This window comes from Musa acuminata, chromosome BXJ2-9, assembly GCF_036884655.1.
Source record: "Musa acuminata AAA Group cultivar baxijiao chromosome BXJ2-9, Cavendish_Baxijiao_AAA, whole genome shotgun sequence".
Lineage (NCBI taxonomy): Eukaryota > Viridiplantae > Streptophyta > Magnoliopsida > Zingiberales > Musaceae > Musa > Musa acuminata.
In genome coordinates, this window is record NC_088346.1 from 50,144,996 (window position 1) to 50,161,798 (window position 16,803).

The 16,803-nt window shown below is 36.0% G+C and overlaps 1 protein-coding gene across 4 annotated transcripts in view; it reads left to right on the forward strand.

Annotated features, from left to right (window-relative positions):
• The window catches only part of LOC135623891 (uncharacterized), a 41,577-nt gene that overhangs the window by 1,435 nt on the left and 23,339 nt on the right, over positions 1-16,803 (forward strand). For 2 of the 4 annotated variants that reach the window (XM_065127348.1, XM_065127346.1), the window contains exons 2-8: positions 1,466-1,546; positions 3,072-3,168; positions 3,269-3,353; positions 3,439-3,488; positions 3,565-3,633; positions 11,970-12,049; positions 15,963-16,022. In XM_065127348.1, coding sequence (XP_064983420.1) covers positions 1,466-1,546; positions 3,072-3,168; positions 3,269-3,353; positions 3,439-3,488; positions 3,565-3,633; positions 11,970-12,049; positions 15,963-16,022 — 522 coding nt within the window. The remainder of the gene's footprint in view (positions 1-1,465; positions 1,547-3,071; positions 3,169-3,268; positions 3,354-3,438; positions 3,489-3,564; positions 3,634-11,969; positions 12,050-15,962; positions 16,023-16,803) is intronic. The other 2 variants (XM_065127347.1, XM_065127349.1) reach the window with 2 other exon arrangements.

Genomic DNA, 16,803 nt, shown 5'->3' on the forward strand with positions numbered 1-16,803 from the left:
ATGTGTTTGATGCTGTTAGTTTTTGAAGCTTATAAGAGTAATTTGTTCTTATCCAGACCATTCATATTTTATCTTCAAGTGCAAGGGTGAGATATATACTGAGGCTTAGCGTCCGATAATCTTTGGTACTACTATCTTGAGCTGAAGTGCATTCTCTTTATTCACTTCATGCTTTGACAACTTTTCAACATATGCCCTCCTTTTTCTGAACTTAATTATCCTAATTGTTTCTTTTAATGCAGCAAAGAAGAGCCTGGAACAATTTATGCTGGGAAATCTGTTAACTTTTGAGAGTTTTCCTGCCTTAAAAAAGTAATTTAAGGGTTTATGTGTGTCACAAATAGACAAAATTCAGCGAGTTGTCCTGATCTATTATTTTATGACTTTCTCATTTAGTGATATCTGAGCACCCTAATAGACTTCAGTTTGGATCTATATCGGCTGATTGTTAGAACCATAGATTAAGGATTGAATTGATAGGACCTAAGGTAGTCATGCCTGTTTGTTAAAAAAAAGATGATCAGAAATATAGGATGTAACCAAACAAAATTGTGTTTCTACAGGTTATTCATTGGCATCACTGGTTGTCTTTTGTATTGTTATGATGCTAACAACTTGACAATCATTGTTTAGTTGTGACACTAGTCCTGGAAGATAAAGCACTGGTATTAAATGCTAAATTCTTTTATGTTCTAAATGTGCACCATGAGCATCCATGGATTCTCCTTTTCCTTAAGGTTCTAAGATGTATGCTCATGCTATTAATACTCAGTAGTCAATTTAGGCAATGCCTCAGACTATTGGTTGATGGTCCCTGGCCTCTGTATCGATGAGATGTGAGGCTAAATATATTTTGGTTGAAAAGATATAATAGCTCTCATTGAGATGCTATTTGATGCCAGTGTTTCATATTGTGCCTTCATATAGAGAAAACCCATTGTTGAGTTATATCAAATTGCAAAAAATATAATAGGACAAGTGATGTCTTGCTTTAAGCTTCTAACTGGTTGTCACTTGTGTTGTCCCTTGCTGTTATTGATTTTCGAGTCGGATTGTGAGCTTAACTATATTAAAATGTTCTTATGTCTTCAAGGACTTCAATAAATCAGAAATTATAAGTGTGCCAGAATTTTTGATGCTAAATGTACTTATTATACAGTTTGTCTTTTAGATGTGGGAATGTGCTATATTTTGTTGAATGAAATTGTGCATCAACACTATATTTTACTCCTTTCCATTATCTTTCACCTCATAACCTCATCTTAAAGCATACTATATTTTTGTACCATCATTCTGTTAATTGAGCTTAAAAATCTGGTGTCTTATTTTGCAATATCTGAAAATATGTATATTTGATATCATGGTTTCATTCTGCCCCTTTATTTATCCCGAAGCTAGTCTGTGTGCTTATATTGCAGATGTAAGGAATTAAGTACAGTTATCTGATGGTCTAAAAAAATTGCAGCTTGTTAAGGTATACCGCTTGATTGATGAGGGCAAATGGGATGATCAGGGAACTGGGCATGTTAGAATTGATTATCCAGAGGTTTAACCCTACCTTTTCCTACTTTTTTCCCTTGACATTGTTGTAATGTGCTTTTTTCAATGTATCCTTTATTTCTGGTTTGTTTATTTACCTTTATAATATCTTTTATCTAAATATCATGGTATGCGAATCTTCTTTGTGGTTTTTATTTCTTACTGCAATGATCTTTGACGATGAGAAGTGGGAATCTACTTTATTGATGGGGTGACAGATAGATTAAAAAAAGAGAGCATAGCGTTTGTACTCGTAGTTAGAAAATAAAAGTCATTCACTGCATCGATTCAGAAGAGAGAAATTGGCTTTGTCAGATGTATCTGGAAATTAAGATTTTGCTTGATAGATTCAAATACTAGTCCATTATTTGGAGCTTTCATGATTAGTAATTGAAGAATGTAAACATGTGCATGGAAACTAAGTGGGAAATTATGCTTGTATCAATGCTCGGTCCCTTGTATTAATCGCTCGGCCCCCAAGTTGAAGAAAATTGGATTGGCATAATAATTATTTAGATTAAGTGGGTATCGCTGTTACCAGTGTGTAAACCGAAGTTCTTATATAATATGTTGATTGATAATTTCTTCATTAGTGTTTGCATTTGTAATATGTTGTGTATGTGATAGTTTTGTATCTCCAGTAGTTACTAGGATCTTGTTACTAGTTTTATTGAGCAGATGTCACGTGTTTTAGAGGTTCTGGAATAAACTTGAATTGGTTTATGGATCTGATTTCTGGGAAAGTACAGAGTTGAGTGGGAAATGGATTTTGTTGTAACTGCAATTATAACCATATGCTGCATGCCTTGTCCTTTGTACTTTGATTCCAGACTTATAATTGTGCTAAATATTTTTGTATTGACTGAAAAATATTTGCTGTTTTCATAAGGTGACAATGGACAAGTGATATGCATGCGCATGTCAATTAAGCTCTTCCTAACTGTAGTTTGTTTTTGGAACAATGTGGTTCATGGCTGATCCTATCTGTTTCATTATTGTATAATCCAAGGTTCGTTGTACCGCGGCATACCGCTCGGTATGGGTGGTACATACCGATCCAACAGGGAATCGGTATAGGCGGTACGTCAATACGCCTTCATGTATCATATGTCGGTATGCTCGGTATGGCTCGACATAGCTTGGTACATACCATATCGATAATTGATTGGTACACTGGTAAAGACCGGTAAGACGAACCATGGTATAATATAATCATTGTTTCATGTTTTATTGGCCATATGACCTCATATTATTGGTTTTAACAAAAATAAAGAAGTAACCAAAACCATTATCTACTGTAAATAACAGTAAAAATCATTGTTTAAAGTGTGTTCCATATATAACATCATGGTTTTACCATGGTATCCTGTAAATAGTTGAGACCTATGCCTTCTCATTGTTGCTGCTTTCTGTAGTATGCATTGTCCTTTTTGCTGCTTCCATTGAATGTTTGTGATATAGGTAATCTTTTTTGGGTTCATCTTCCCGTGTATTAATATCTTACATTAATTCTATTGCACGAGTGATCTCAGGGCTCCGAGGATCTTAGTTTGATTGTTGAAGAAGAAGAAAACGAAAACTTGATTGTGCATCGCATCTCAGCAAGTGAAATCTACAGAAGGCAAGAAGGTAGAATGCCTTTTTCATATTTATTTGAGCTTGCAAAATTTTCCCAGTGTACACCTTAATTGGTGGCTAACATGACTTTGAACTTTTAAACTTGATGTAGACACCATAATCTCGTGGAGAGATTCAAAATTGGCTACGGATTTGGCATTGAGTTTTCAAGAGGCAACTGGATGTTCATTTATATGGTAATTTACTTTTATATCATTAATCTGGACTTCTGTCGATGTCAAGTTATGCTATAGGCTATTAATTCTTTTATCGCTTATTCAGGGATCAAATATCTGAAGTTCAGAGAAACCTTCACTTCAGTAATCTGGCAGGCAAGTAGCTTCTTATATGCTCGCCCTGACTCCCTTATGGTACAACTTGCTTATATATGATATGTATGCGATTCAGTAGGTCTTGAGATTGGCTCCCGTCCAGCATTGGGAGCTCTAGAAGCTAGTACTATTATGCCTTTAAATGGTAGCTTTCATCACTTTTTGTCTTTGATTGCTGCTCATGTTGTATCATCCATTTAATCTTTTGATTAAAATGTAGTTCATTATAAGCAATCTAATTTTATTTAAACATGGGTTAAGTGGAACAAACAATACTCTGAGGAGATACTGTTACAATGTAATGATGTCCACAATATTACTTAATGGACATGATGAAAGCATGAAATATGTGGACATGTGCCATGTAATATGGTTATGGTTTTGGTTTTTAGACATGATGTCAAGATGTGCTCTCATTGTCTGTCCTTTGGCATTACTGTAACCACTAGTAAGCTGAAGTTTGTTAGGATGGCAAAATTGGTGCTTTTAGGAACAAAGCCAGACAGCATTTAAGGGTCATGCATTATCGGAGTAGTGTAACATATATACAACAAAGAGCGTTAAGGTATTGGAAAGATTCTTATTCGGATGCCCTTAAGCGATCTGAGAAGGGATGCTATCAAATCATGGTGCTGTTTAAAATCTTTTATGTATGGTTAATCATCAACCCAGGGAGTTACTATTTTTCTGAGATTGATAAATTTTTATGGGATATGTTATGTTGGACTGTGGCCAAAATTTTGAAACAATTGTGATTGCAGTATGGCTTGCTGGAACTTAGTGTCGAACTATGTCATGGATCATTGAAGTTTGCTGATGATCAATAGACTGGACACGTTTGAAAAGAGAAAAATTATCTGTTTATAATCTGTTATAATATATACTAGGGTTTTGAATATCGGTCAGTACCGACGTACCAAGCTCAGCTCGGTATGGTACGTACTGCTATGTACCATCGATATGCTAGGGTGTATTGATGGTACATCTTAAAACCTTAAAAATACCTTTACTTACCATGCTAGGGTGTATTGAGTGGTACACCTCGGTAACAATCGAAATTTGGGGCGGTACCAGTCGGTATGCCTCGGTACCGATCAGTCCGCCTTAGCACTAGTCAAAATATTAGTACCGCCCGATAGAGGGCAGTCCGCTTACTGGTATCCTCTCGGACCAGTATGTACTGCCTATACCGGGTGGTACACATCGAAATTAAGAACCCTAATATATACACGAAAAACAATTAGCATTGGGAGAATTTGTTTTCTGTAAGATCATTATAATCTATATCATAACATTATGTTGCTGTTGCCAAAACTTTTGATATAATAGCAGCATGGTTTGCTCGAATTAAGTGCCTGATGTTCAATTGTCTAGACACATCTGGAGAGTTAATAAATGAGTTTTCCAGTAAGACTGGATTTTTGTGGGCACCTTCCATGTAATTTCTTGTGTGCCATTAGTTGCTGCAGTGCAATTAGTACAAAATGCTTTGCTTCAGACTTAGCTTGAGCCTGTTGGTTTTATTTATTATTTAATGGGATTATTTGGCATAAAAATCCATGCATGGTCAAATGCAAAGTGGCAAGTAATTGGTACTAGATAAGTGGTTTACAAGACATCATGTCATCACAAAAAATTACAGTTTGGGTTGCAGTGTTACATCATTTGGATGACCAATCTTAACTTTCTCTATGCATTATCTCAAACTTCTTTGCTGAGTACCTACTTTATGTTTGTGAGACCTCTTTCTTTCTTCAGAACCCCTGATCTCTTTACAGTAGAATTTAAAAAGAAATTATAGAGATGCTTACATATCAAAGATGAATTTCATGTTGGTCCAAAATAATGAAAATGTTTTTGAGCTCTAACTTCTGGCTGCAGCTGGTTTTAACTCCCTGTCAACAAACATATAGCTCATTAGGGATGTTGACGAGATTTTTTGACCAAAGCACATGGTTCATTTCTAAGTTATTTTTCTTGATAAAACCTGTCCTTTTGTAAGCTAGAGCTACAACTCACGTGGGCTGGTTGGTTACGAGTAAACCCAAGTTCAACCTGAGAATTTATATGCTCAGGCAACAATTGAACTAACTTGATCTCTAAGCTGGAGTCATGACCCTGATCCTGACCAAGGTTGGGTTGAGTTTGTCATTGGTTCTGCCATGTTATAGACAACTTAAAAACTAGACTTAAGTTTTTAAAACAGAATAGATTCTTTAAACAAACAATCGATTTAAAGAAATAAATTTTTCACAAATTGATTACTTCATAGTCAGGGCTGCACAGAAAAAAGAACCAAAAAAATAAAATGTAAAATGTTCTAGAGCAGAACCTTCCAAGACAAGAGTGGAAGCAATTTTGATGCTGTGTTCATTGAAGGTGGTTGGGTAGCCAAGTGGTTTGATCTGGCGGGTATAAATGGATTGCTGCAGAAGCATGGCATCACTAGCGGCATTTGGGCGTGGCAAGCAGATGTTCAAGCAAGCAGAGGGAAGTGGAAATAAGTTGTTTGCGCACAATGATGTGGCACTAGGTTTTAATTGGGTTTGGGATTTGTTAAGAATGAATGTGATGGAATGATTGTGTGATATTTTATTGTCATATTATTCTAATTAAACTGTATATGATGTATATTAAGTTGGCATCAGGTAGAGTTGCCCAACACCTCAGACGAATCCTAAGCCAATGGATTGGACTTTATCAATCAATGACAAACCCATCTTGAGAAATGTCCAACCTGAACTTCTTAAATTGATAACTTGCACTCAGGTAGGGCTTGAGTCAGGCTCAAGTTTGAGACCTAGTATAAATTGATGATATCTATTTTCCAACATAAACTATATGTTTGAAATATGCCAAGAAGGTATGTGCCTATTGACACTCTATGCCTGGGCCAGACTGTGTTGGTATGTACTTACTGTGGCATGGAACCTGTTATGGCATAGTGTTCATAGACTATCATAGTCCATCAATCTCCAAGTCAAGGTTTACAATGTCTACCATCTACATACTAGTTTCTGGTCAAATCTGCTTGCTGATCAACATTTCAGTAAAAATCCTTAGAAATAGCTTAAATTTCTTTTTTGGCTGGAAACTTGTATTGAATTCGACTAAAATGGGCCTTGAAATGTGGTTTAGGGCTTGGGTTTGTTCTTGGTAAGCTTCACTAGATAGGGTATGGCAAGCCATTGGATTTAGCATCAGAATTTTGCCTAGTCGGTTGATTAGGTTCATGCGATTGTGTTTCTATAACTGGTTGAATACCATTGGGAATGATATGATCAACTAGAAATTGCTTTGAACTAGTTGATGGTGGTCAAAACTTAGTCCTTGATGTGACGTGTTTGTGCCATTTAGTGTGCAGACTTGCACCAACAGTTTGGTATTGTTAACATTTTTGCCATTTTGAAGGTCATGCAACTGGTACACTTCTGACATTAACTTGTGAAGCACATGGTTTGCAACATTTATGGTTATATAATAGATAAACCTAAAGAAAGCATTCTAAGTGAGATGCAAATGGAGCAAGATTGAATTTTAAATTGAGTAATCTGCATTTCAAAAGTCTTCCAAGATGCTTGAGAAGATAGCTTAACAAAGAAAGCATTTTTTGGGTGATTGAGACAACAACATAATAGAATGTTCTTAAGAATGTGTTTTGTCAACATTGTTTTCGGTATATTCCATTTCTCATCAGTAATCTAGCTAAGCACTTTATCATGGTTGAGTGGCTTAATTGTATTCCATCATATTAGTTGATACTATGAGAAATAAGTAGTTGTTAGTAAGCCACACGAATCTTAGTTACTTGTGTGAATTTGACCATTTATTTTAAATAATTGTCCTTCCCTTTTCTGTGTTTTAGTTCATCTTTGTAGATGTGGGATTGTTGAAAGCAGGGTTCTCAATTTCGATGTGTACCGCCCGGTACGGGAGGTACGTACCGGTACATGGACCGTCATCTACCGGGCAGTACTAGTGTTTTGATCGGTACTGAGGTGTATCGATCGGTATCGCCTCGGATTTCGACCGTTACCGAGGCATACTGATCAATATGCCTTGGCATGGTAGGTGAAGGTATTAGGGTGTACCATCTGTACGCCCTAGCGTCGGTGTATATACTGGTATGTACCGCATTGAGCAGAGCTCGATACGCTGATATAGACCAATATTCAAAACCCTGGTTGAAAGACATTATATTCTTGGTCAACTTCTTTGTTGTTTATCTAAGTGAGCACCATGTTAAAGTGTGTTCTCCTAGTCAAGGTTTTTAATCTTGTACCGAATCGGTGTATCGAGCTTTGTTTGATATGGTATGGTACTATAGCATACGGAGCGGTACGCTAGGGCATACCGCAAATATATTTTGTAACATGACCACTTATCGACATGCACGGTTTGATGAGTCCATATGGTTTGGTTCGTATTTTTTGTCCATAAGTAATTGCTGGGTCGACCCTCCCCACTTTGCTGCACCTGCCGCCTTCTCGAAACCTCGACGATGCACACCAGTGAAACCCTTGTTGTTGCACTCTTCGTTTGGGGATCACCCCTCTACCCTCGCCTCGCCTCCCTCCCTTCCTTGCTCTTGAGGCCCGTCGCCTTATTCTGAAACATAAATAGTTCTCTGATCCCTTGATTGTGCTTGAAATCGTTCTTGTCGTTGTTTCTCTTGAATAAACGGCTTGACTTTTGATTTCATTTCCAGCTCAAGCTAGGGTTTTGCTTTTATTGTAATTTTTTTGTTCATATTTACAGTGTTGTTGGTCATGTTATGAAATTGACATGTATTGCCCGGTACAGATTAGTCACGGTCGAAATTTCGATCGTTACTGCCTGGTACAGCCCTGTATCGCCCGACGGGGCCAAAAACCTGATACCGCTAGGTAGTGGGCGGTCCGTGTACCAATTTGCTAGCGGACCGGTACGCACCGCCCGTATCGAGTGGTATGGTATGAAATTAAAAACACTACTCCTAGTTTTACTCTTGATTTATTCAAGATAAGTAAAAACACATTAATGCAAGCATAAGCACTAGGATAGCTTTTGGTAATTTGGTATATACTATCAGATCCATCATGATGTGGGACGATCTTCAAATGCTAGTGCTCAAGTGAATTGAGGATAGAAAGGGATGAAGAAATTAAAAAAAAAACTTGGTTAAAGGATGTTTAATTCTTTTCTTGACTGCTCCCATCTCATCATCTGAATAAATTAAGCATCCTTTTACCAAGTATTCTTTTATTTTACATGAGTGATCTTAGGTCTCCGACAATCCCAGTTTGATTGTCGAAGAAGAAGAAAATAATGGAAACTTTCTTGTGAATTGCAAGAGTGATCTTTTACGTAGGGGTAGTGTCATGAGGTTATAAAAACATGTCTGTCAATTACGAAGGAACGAGATGCAGATGATGTCATTGGATGATGACTTTGGATGATGAGAAACATTAGACAGGAGCATGCTTTGGTGGAGAAAGGGTCCTAGACAATGAAGAGTAGATTCCAAGTACCAACACAAGGCAGGGTGGTTGCCAAGGGGATTCTTATAGTCTATGTTGGAGTGCTTATAGAGATAGCTAAAAGTGGGGGACTTCGGATCAATGCAACCGTGGTTGACTAGGGAACTAAGTAGGAAAACATACATTTTTCTACTTAGAGGGTAGGTAGAATTGATAAAGGAGGTACAACCCCACGAGGACGATAAACCTATTAGAGGCTGGCTTAAGTCGTGACAAACTTATACTCTTTTAGGGCAAAACTTCTTGTACTTCGAAAGTGTGAAAGTGTGCAAAACTCCGTTGCATGATAACTTAGAGAAATGAGATACTCGATTTTGCTTAAACATATATTTTAGAAGTGCAAAGCAGAGAGGAGGCAAAGCTAGCTAGCTTGGTACAAGGAGTGTATCTCGAGGGGCTGAACGTAGTTAGGTAACATTGTTCTCCTCAATCCTTGAGACTTGAGAGTATAAGCAAAATCGAGGATCCCATTTTTCTTAGTTACCATGTAGAGGAGCTTTGCACACTTTCACAATTTTAAAGTCCCTTTGAATTATCCCAAGAAGATCAAAGTGACAAAAGCGGAGTTATGTGAATCTACTTAGAGGAGATGGTTAAGCAAAACAGGAGTTGCAAATTTTACAAAGGAGAATACCTTAAAAGTTCTACAAAGTGTTGCTCGTTAAGCTCTCGCAAACATATATCCATCAAGTTCAATCGTCACGAAAGATGTAAAAGAGGCAAAAGAGAAGGCTTTCCTTTATCAAGGGGTCCACAATTATCAACACTGATCAACACATCTAGATCGACCCCACATGAGAGTCATTGTAGAGGTGCATCAGTGTTGGTGGATTAAAGTTGACTACTTAAACAACAATGTCGAGAGACCAATTGCATTGCAACCGAAGGAGGATTAAAGATGCAACTTTCAGTGAGGTGCAACATTCACGAAGGTTTCGGTGTTGATGTCGAAGGAATAAGTGGGGCAGATTGCTACCAAATGCTTACATAGGCTTGTAACACACAAAGACTTGTCTGCATAGTCGTTCGTGTTTGTATGTGCCTTAGGTAGCATGTAAGGGGCTTACAGTAAGTTTGGTAGACTGATTTTGGTTGGATCTTTTGGTCATTGAAGGCTTATAAACGGACTTCGCTGATGGTTGTAAAGAGACAAAACTACCTAACAACGGAGTCTTCATCCCACACCATGCAGGTATTTTCTGGTGTAGAGAAGGTAACATTAGCCATCTCAACACCTTGGAACCACCGATGGTGCATGGCTAGGTAGGGCTTTGAGATAGCCATCTAAGCGCCTTGGAATCATCGATGGTACATGACTAGATTGGGCTTTGAGATAGTGTAGGGCAAAATCAGCTAAGTCCTTTTGCAGGTCCTTAATGGATTCTATGAGGTTTTGGGGAGTTTGACTATGTGAGCAGGTGTAGGACAAAATCAGCTAAGTCCATGATCATGTAACAAATTATTAATAAACTCTCCTAAAATAATATTATTGTAACAATTAATGAAGATATGATGACAAAAACAAAAAGAAGTTCAAGTCAATATGAATCAAAGTTTAGTGGCAATCTGATGGAATTTGGATTGGTCTTTCGTGATTTCATCTCTCCGCTTAGTGGTATCCCGATTTCCTTGACATGGTTCCACACGTGCAAGAATTGACTCTACATTGTTATAATGATTGCTAATCTGTACAAGGAAAAGACACCTAAATCAACCCTATTGGTTGTGGATAAATGAACAATAAAAGTTGCTTTTGCTCCATGACTTGAAAAGAGTTAGATGACCCACAAGCCATATAGTTATGGGCTTTTGGTCATGCCATAAGTATCTGCTTTCGGTGTATGCTGGGCTAAGAAAAAACAATTATTTGTTTGTTGTAACTTAATTTTAGGAAACTGTCTAGTTGCTTATGCAATTGTGTAAAATTAATGTGGATTGAGACCAAGGACAGTAGAAATAGCACTCTACTGTAGAAATGTAAAGAGAGGCTTAATTGTAAGGTTCCTAACTTGAATTTAGTTCTGTGAACATATTATTGGTATTTCTTCTATAAGATGGAAGTCAACTTTTGTTTACTTTTGTAACATTTCTTAATTTACAACATGAGAATAATTATCTGCAGTTGTTTTTGGTTTTTTGCTACTTTTCTGTTTGTAATGGATATAATGTTTTCTTCAAAATTTGCACAAATGTCAAAATACTGCTGAAAAGATAAGCATTAATTGCTTGAATATTTTTTGTGGTTGTTCTATCTCTTTGCTTCAGTTAACTTCCGATTAGATAAACTTGAAATGGTATTTGTAGGAAAGATATAATTAATCTGGTTTCATTGGACTACCTTGATTTTATCTCCAGTTAATGCACCTTTAGATATTCTTTTCTTGTTTGTTTTTTTGTGTCTCACTGCTTCCGTTGAACGGCAATGCACAGGCACTGAAATTCTATTTTGTACCAGCAAGGATAAAGTTATTTGTTTCTGTTTGTTGCTTCATGTCTTGTATGACAGTCAGTGAAATCTATTGTCAGAGCCTTTTCTCACTTTAAGTTGTGTTGTTCATCAGCTGAGGGCATTGCTCTGTGAAATAGTTAGCTTCCTAATTTGTGTTATATGAAACTGCTACTGCTGTAGTTCTGGACTTTTGTTTGTTGTTACCTGGTTTAGTTTTTCTTGGATTGATAATCTTTTGTCAATAATGCAGTCTGTAGTTCTCATAAACAATGGCTGCATGCCGTTCGCATATTGTATAAGCTAATGTATCATTTTGTTGAAACTAATTACTTAATTAGTTAATTGTTATGCACATGATCAATTAAGTGTCTATGTGGTGGGCATGGTTCTGATGTCTATCTGGTGAATTTAATGTCATTTTTGTGGATCCATTTAGGTGTCCAAGTAATACCAATTTGAAGAACCTGTGCAAGTTGGCTATGTATTGATTAATCATTTTGATTGTAACTGCAGATGATTCTTTTCATACTATCAACAGTGAATTAAGAGATCTTCCATCTGTTGAATTGTCCAGTCTTCCTTTTATTTTGAAGGTATACTTATGGAAGAGAATACTGTCTCCAGTTTTGTCCACTCAGCCTCTGTACTTTTCTCCTCTTTCTTTTTGTAATATGTACCATGGCAGGTGGTATTTGTCATGCATTTTCTTATTTCTTGTCCTTTCATAGGTGACCTTTATTGTTGGTCTTTATATTTGGTGATTGGTTTTTTGGTCATTCAGTAAGTTTTGCTTTGTAGTGGATCTCATTATTCCTTTGAAAAAATGAATGTATTGGGCCAACCATTTAGGTTCAGCTGTTGGATTCTTTATCACCTTTCTTAAAATTTTAAGTTCATTTTTTCCTATAACAAACTCTTTATAAGCAGATAGTAAAAGAGGGCATTCTTTGTGCTATATATTATATAATTTATCAAATCCATAGGCAAAAGTGCCTATGAGATCTCATAACTTTTGTTAGGACAAAAGCCCTAGACACCATGATTTTATTACTAACTAGTATTTGCATGTATCCTGAGTTATGAAATGCTATTTGTACTTAAACTTTTTTGTCTAAGTCATCCATCGACGTCCTTTGTATATGTTTATACCATTGTTAGACATTTAGAGGTTTCCTTTGTTTGCCCATTATACTTTTCCTTTCTTGACCTTTATGTTAGATGTCTTTCTTCTGCCTTTAGTACCTGGAAGCCTTGTATTAAGCATGGTTTGCTGTGCCGACCTATAATGGGTCGTATGAAGGGATCGACATGCGGATTGCTCTGTACTGGACGGTCCATAACAGGGGACCCCGTATCGCTCGATACGGGATTTGTACCGGTCGTAACGGTCGAAATTCGATCGTTATTGACCTGTTTTGGTCGGATTTCAATTGTTACTGATCAATGGTTGGATTTGTTGAATTCAAATGATCCATTTGGTCGTTTGAACTAGATCTAAGGCTTTTTAAACCTTTTTTATCTCTCATTCTCTCCTCTTTCACTCTCTCTAACTCATCTACTCAGTCACTTTCACACACATATTTCTCTCATTCTTTCATTTGTACTCTCTTGAACTCCACAAAGTTACGAGTTGTGGATTGGATCAAGCTTGAGAGGCTAATTAGAGAGGATTAACGCCTAAGTTAGGAAGAATATCTAATTAAAGGTACATAGATAAATTTTCAATCGTATTCAGCAACTTGCTCGGTCTGGAGATATGGCAGCAATGTGGACAACAGTGCCTTGACCGACGATGGCGATGATGTCGAGGAGTCAATGATCTCGTCTATACAATTTGAGGTTGGTGCATGGACCGAGGAGTAGTATTTTATGCATGCCACCGAAGATTCAGATTATGGAGCTCGATATGATATTTGGCCGTTCTTCTCCGAGCAACAGGACGGCGATCGATCTTATGATATGGAGCATCAAATCAATGCCGAAAGTAGTTTTGACATTTTCCAAGCTCCGGACCAATACATACCATAATCGTACTTATCTCAGGAGTCACTTTAGACACGTGTGGTTCACAACAATCAAACTACAATCATCGTCATATTGATGCACCAATGACATATGGTGTATCAGTATACTATGTCATGAGATCAATTTCGGGATTGGGTTTGACAAACATATCATATTGATATATAGATATATAAGATCGAGGATCTTGATCCACCACCCATGGAGTCCCGTCGTTTATTTTGGTGATAAAACTAGGTACATCCATCGATCGGTTACTTGATTTATTTGAATATTAAAGTTTTAGTTATTTAACAAATAATCTAATAATTAAAATCATTTCTTTGTAGATGGTTCAATATCAACGGAAGAATGGTTCGGATGTACTACTAAGTTACTTCTCAAAGCTTGAAAAAGATATGTGCCATTATTATTTCCTAATTTAGATTATTTGTGCTGAAAGTATACTAAGTTTATATTTATTTCCAACTTAAAAATCTTAATTTTATTTTTTTTATTTTAAAAAAATTTTGGAGCTATTTTCGATCATTTTTTTGTATCGTCGGTATGCCTTGCCGTACTGCCACATGGTATGTTGGTATGGAGCGATATGTATTGTACCATCAGTTGGTTGGTACACCAATACAGGCTGGTGAGGTGAACCTTGGTATTAAGTCAATACAAATCTTCTCAATTTTACAATTCTAATGAGTTTTTGATATCCTCCTTTTATTTCAATTACTCTCTAAACTTCATCACACCATCATCAGGTCTCCTAATGCAACACCCTAACCTTCAGATATGCTAAAATCTTTTCACGTGCTATAATCTTACTAGTAATCGAAGCTCAAGTGGTATTAGTATAATTTTCTCTCAAGTCACAAACATATTCCTTTTCCATCATATTGTAAAAAACTTTATATTATTACCTTTAAAATTTCACCATCTAATTTTAGGCAACCTATTTACTTGTCTTATTATGGAAAACATAAATCCAATCAAGGATTTAAATACTGGTTCGATTTTGGTCTCAGTAACTTAGCAAATCGGTATCACCAATAGACTAGGTGGTACAAATCAGTTACTGTCTGTTAAAATAATATAAAGATCAAAACTAATGGTATATATACTGGTATCTGCTAGCTCTATGTTCCAATACTGATACGAGAATACTGATACTTGGTTAGACTGCATCAATTGATCTGTAGACTGGGTGGTACAAGTCAGTATACTGTCTAATAAAATAATATAAATATTAAAGTAAACGGTGTATTTACTGGTATTTGTGAGCTATATGTTTCAATATTGATACTTTTTTGGACTGCACTAACTGGTCTGTTCGGTATTCAAAACCTTGAATACAATATCATCAATATATGTTACTATTCATGCTTTGTTACATTATAACTTTACCATTGTTATATGGAAATTTATTTATTCTTACAAGGAAAATGCCTATTTGATCATGCTTAAGATCGTCTATTTGAAGGAATCCTCAAATGTCTCTTATTTGCTTTGGTAGATGAGCTAGATTTATCAAAACACTGTATGCAGATGAAACTTCTTAAGCTAGGCATTCCGATACTTCTGGGGCCTTCTTTTTCTTCTGAATTTTATTTCTTCTTCTATTTTTCTTTCTGTTTGTTGAACCAGCCATTTGGGACTATTATATGCTAATATCCATGAATGTATCTTTTAATATGAAATGAATGAATATCTGAAAAAATTACAAGTAAGAGATAGTTTATCACAATCTGCAAATGATGAAATAGAAACAAGGGAGAGCATCAATTAATTCATATAGCAAAGTGTGGGGATGAACTGAGAAAGGTGCGTTCTTGAGCAGAGAATGTGAGGAAAAAGAATCAAGGGTATGGATTTTGTCAGATGGGAATTCAGATATTTCTGTGCTTAACCAACTCTGTGTTACTTTTTTATCCTTTCTTTATTCAAGAATTACAAATGCTGCCTTATCCTTTTTTTTCCTCATTGATGATAAACAGAACTTGTTTTCAGGTAGCAACATGTTAGGTTAAATTAAATTGACCCAACTTTAACATTCTCTAAATTTTTTATTCGACTGTATACATACATTTACATATGGTTTTCATGTACAACAGGAAACATCTATCTTCAATTTCATTCAAATAAACTAAATCCTGATACTTAATTTCTCAAAAGATTAAAAGTAACTACCTAAGATATCCTTATTTTTTCTTTAGATTAAAGTTTATGCTCTCTTGAGAAATTATTTTCTGATTTATGGACTAATAATGGTTCAAATCAATAATGATCTAAATCATCTAGTTGGTTGTTCTAAAATCTGTGATGTTGATTTATCTCTTTCTTTAAAAGACAGTCAGACAGTGTACAGGTAGTGCTTTTTTATATCTGTAAATTTTCATGGTTAGAATATTAATTTAATTTTATCTCATTTTCCTGTTATTCTGCCATTGTCTAGGTTTATGGGCCTGCTTATGGCTATATCTTGATTATTATCTGCAGATTGTCGTGGAAAGTGGCATCACAGATCAGTTGCGCATTGCAGAACTGATATTACAAGATGTAAACTCCTTGCAAACTTTTGTCCTTACATCGATGCTCTGAAGTCAATAAATGTTGCAATAGTTAGTTGGATATTTGCAATAGTAGTTATCAGTTATTTCTGTTTTTCATTTTGTATACATAAACCCTAAACAGTCTTATTCCTTTTACGAGGAATTTGTTACTGTCTAAATTTGAGATGGGGATGTGGCATTTAGCAAGGATGAAGAGAAGTTGGGAGAGCATGTAGTCAATGATTCATGCATGCTAAAAAAGATACTTCTTGTTTGAGCACTTGAAGAATGTGTATCTACTACCAAGTGTTTCTTGTAGGATTTCCATCAAAAAGTGAAGAAGGCCTCTTTCCTCTCTCTCTCTCTCTCTCTCTCTCTCTCTCCCCTTCTTCTTCTTCTTTGCTTTCTCTCTCCTCACTTTCTTAAATTCCCAATGAGCAGCAGAAGAGTTTTCCTCTTCACTCATTCCTCTTCCATTTATATCTATTTCCTTCAACAATTATATGATTTTAGTTATATATTGTGATGGCCAATGTTTTATTCCATTCCATTGATCCAATGTTACATCATTGTCATATTTTTTTCTTTTTTGTTTGCAAAGCATTTAGGTGTGTATTGACATTTTGTTTCATCATAAAATATATGATGATGCACTTCCACATATATGCAACTTTTTTATAAGCACGAATATTTGTTTTTGTCGCATCCACCAGGCTAGAGAATGGCTGGTTTGGGATGCGACATGAGCATCAAATGGGGCAATTAAAGAATTAGGAATGAAAATCTTA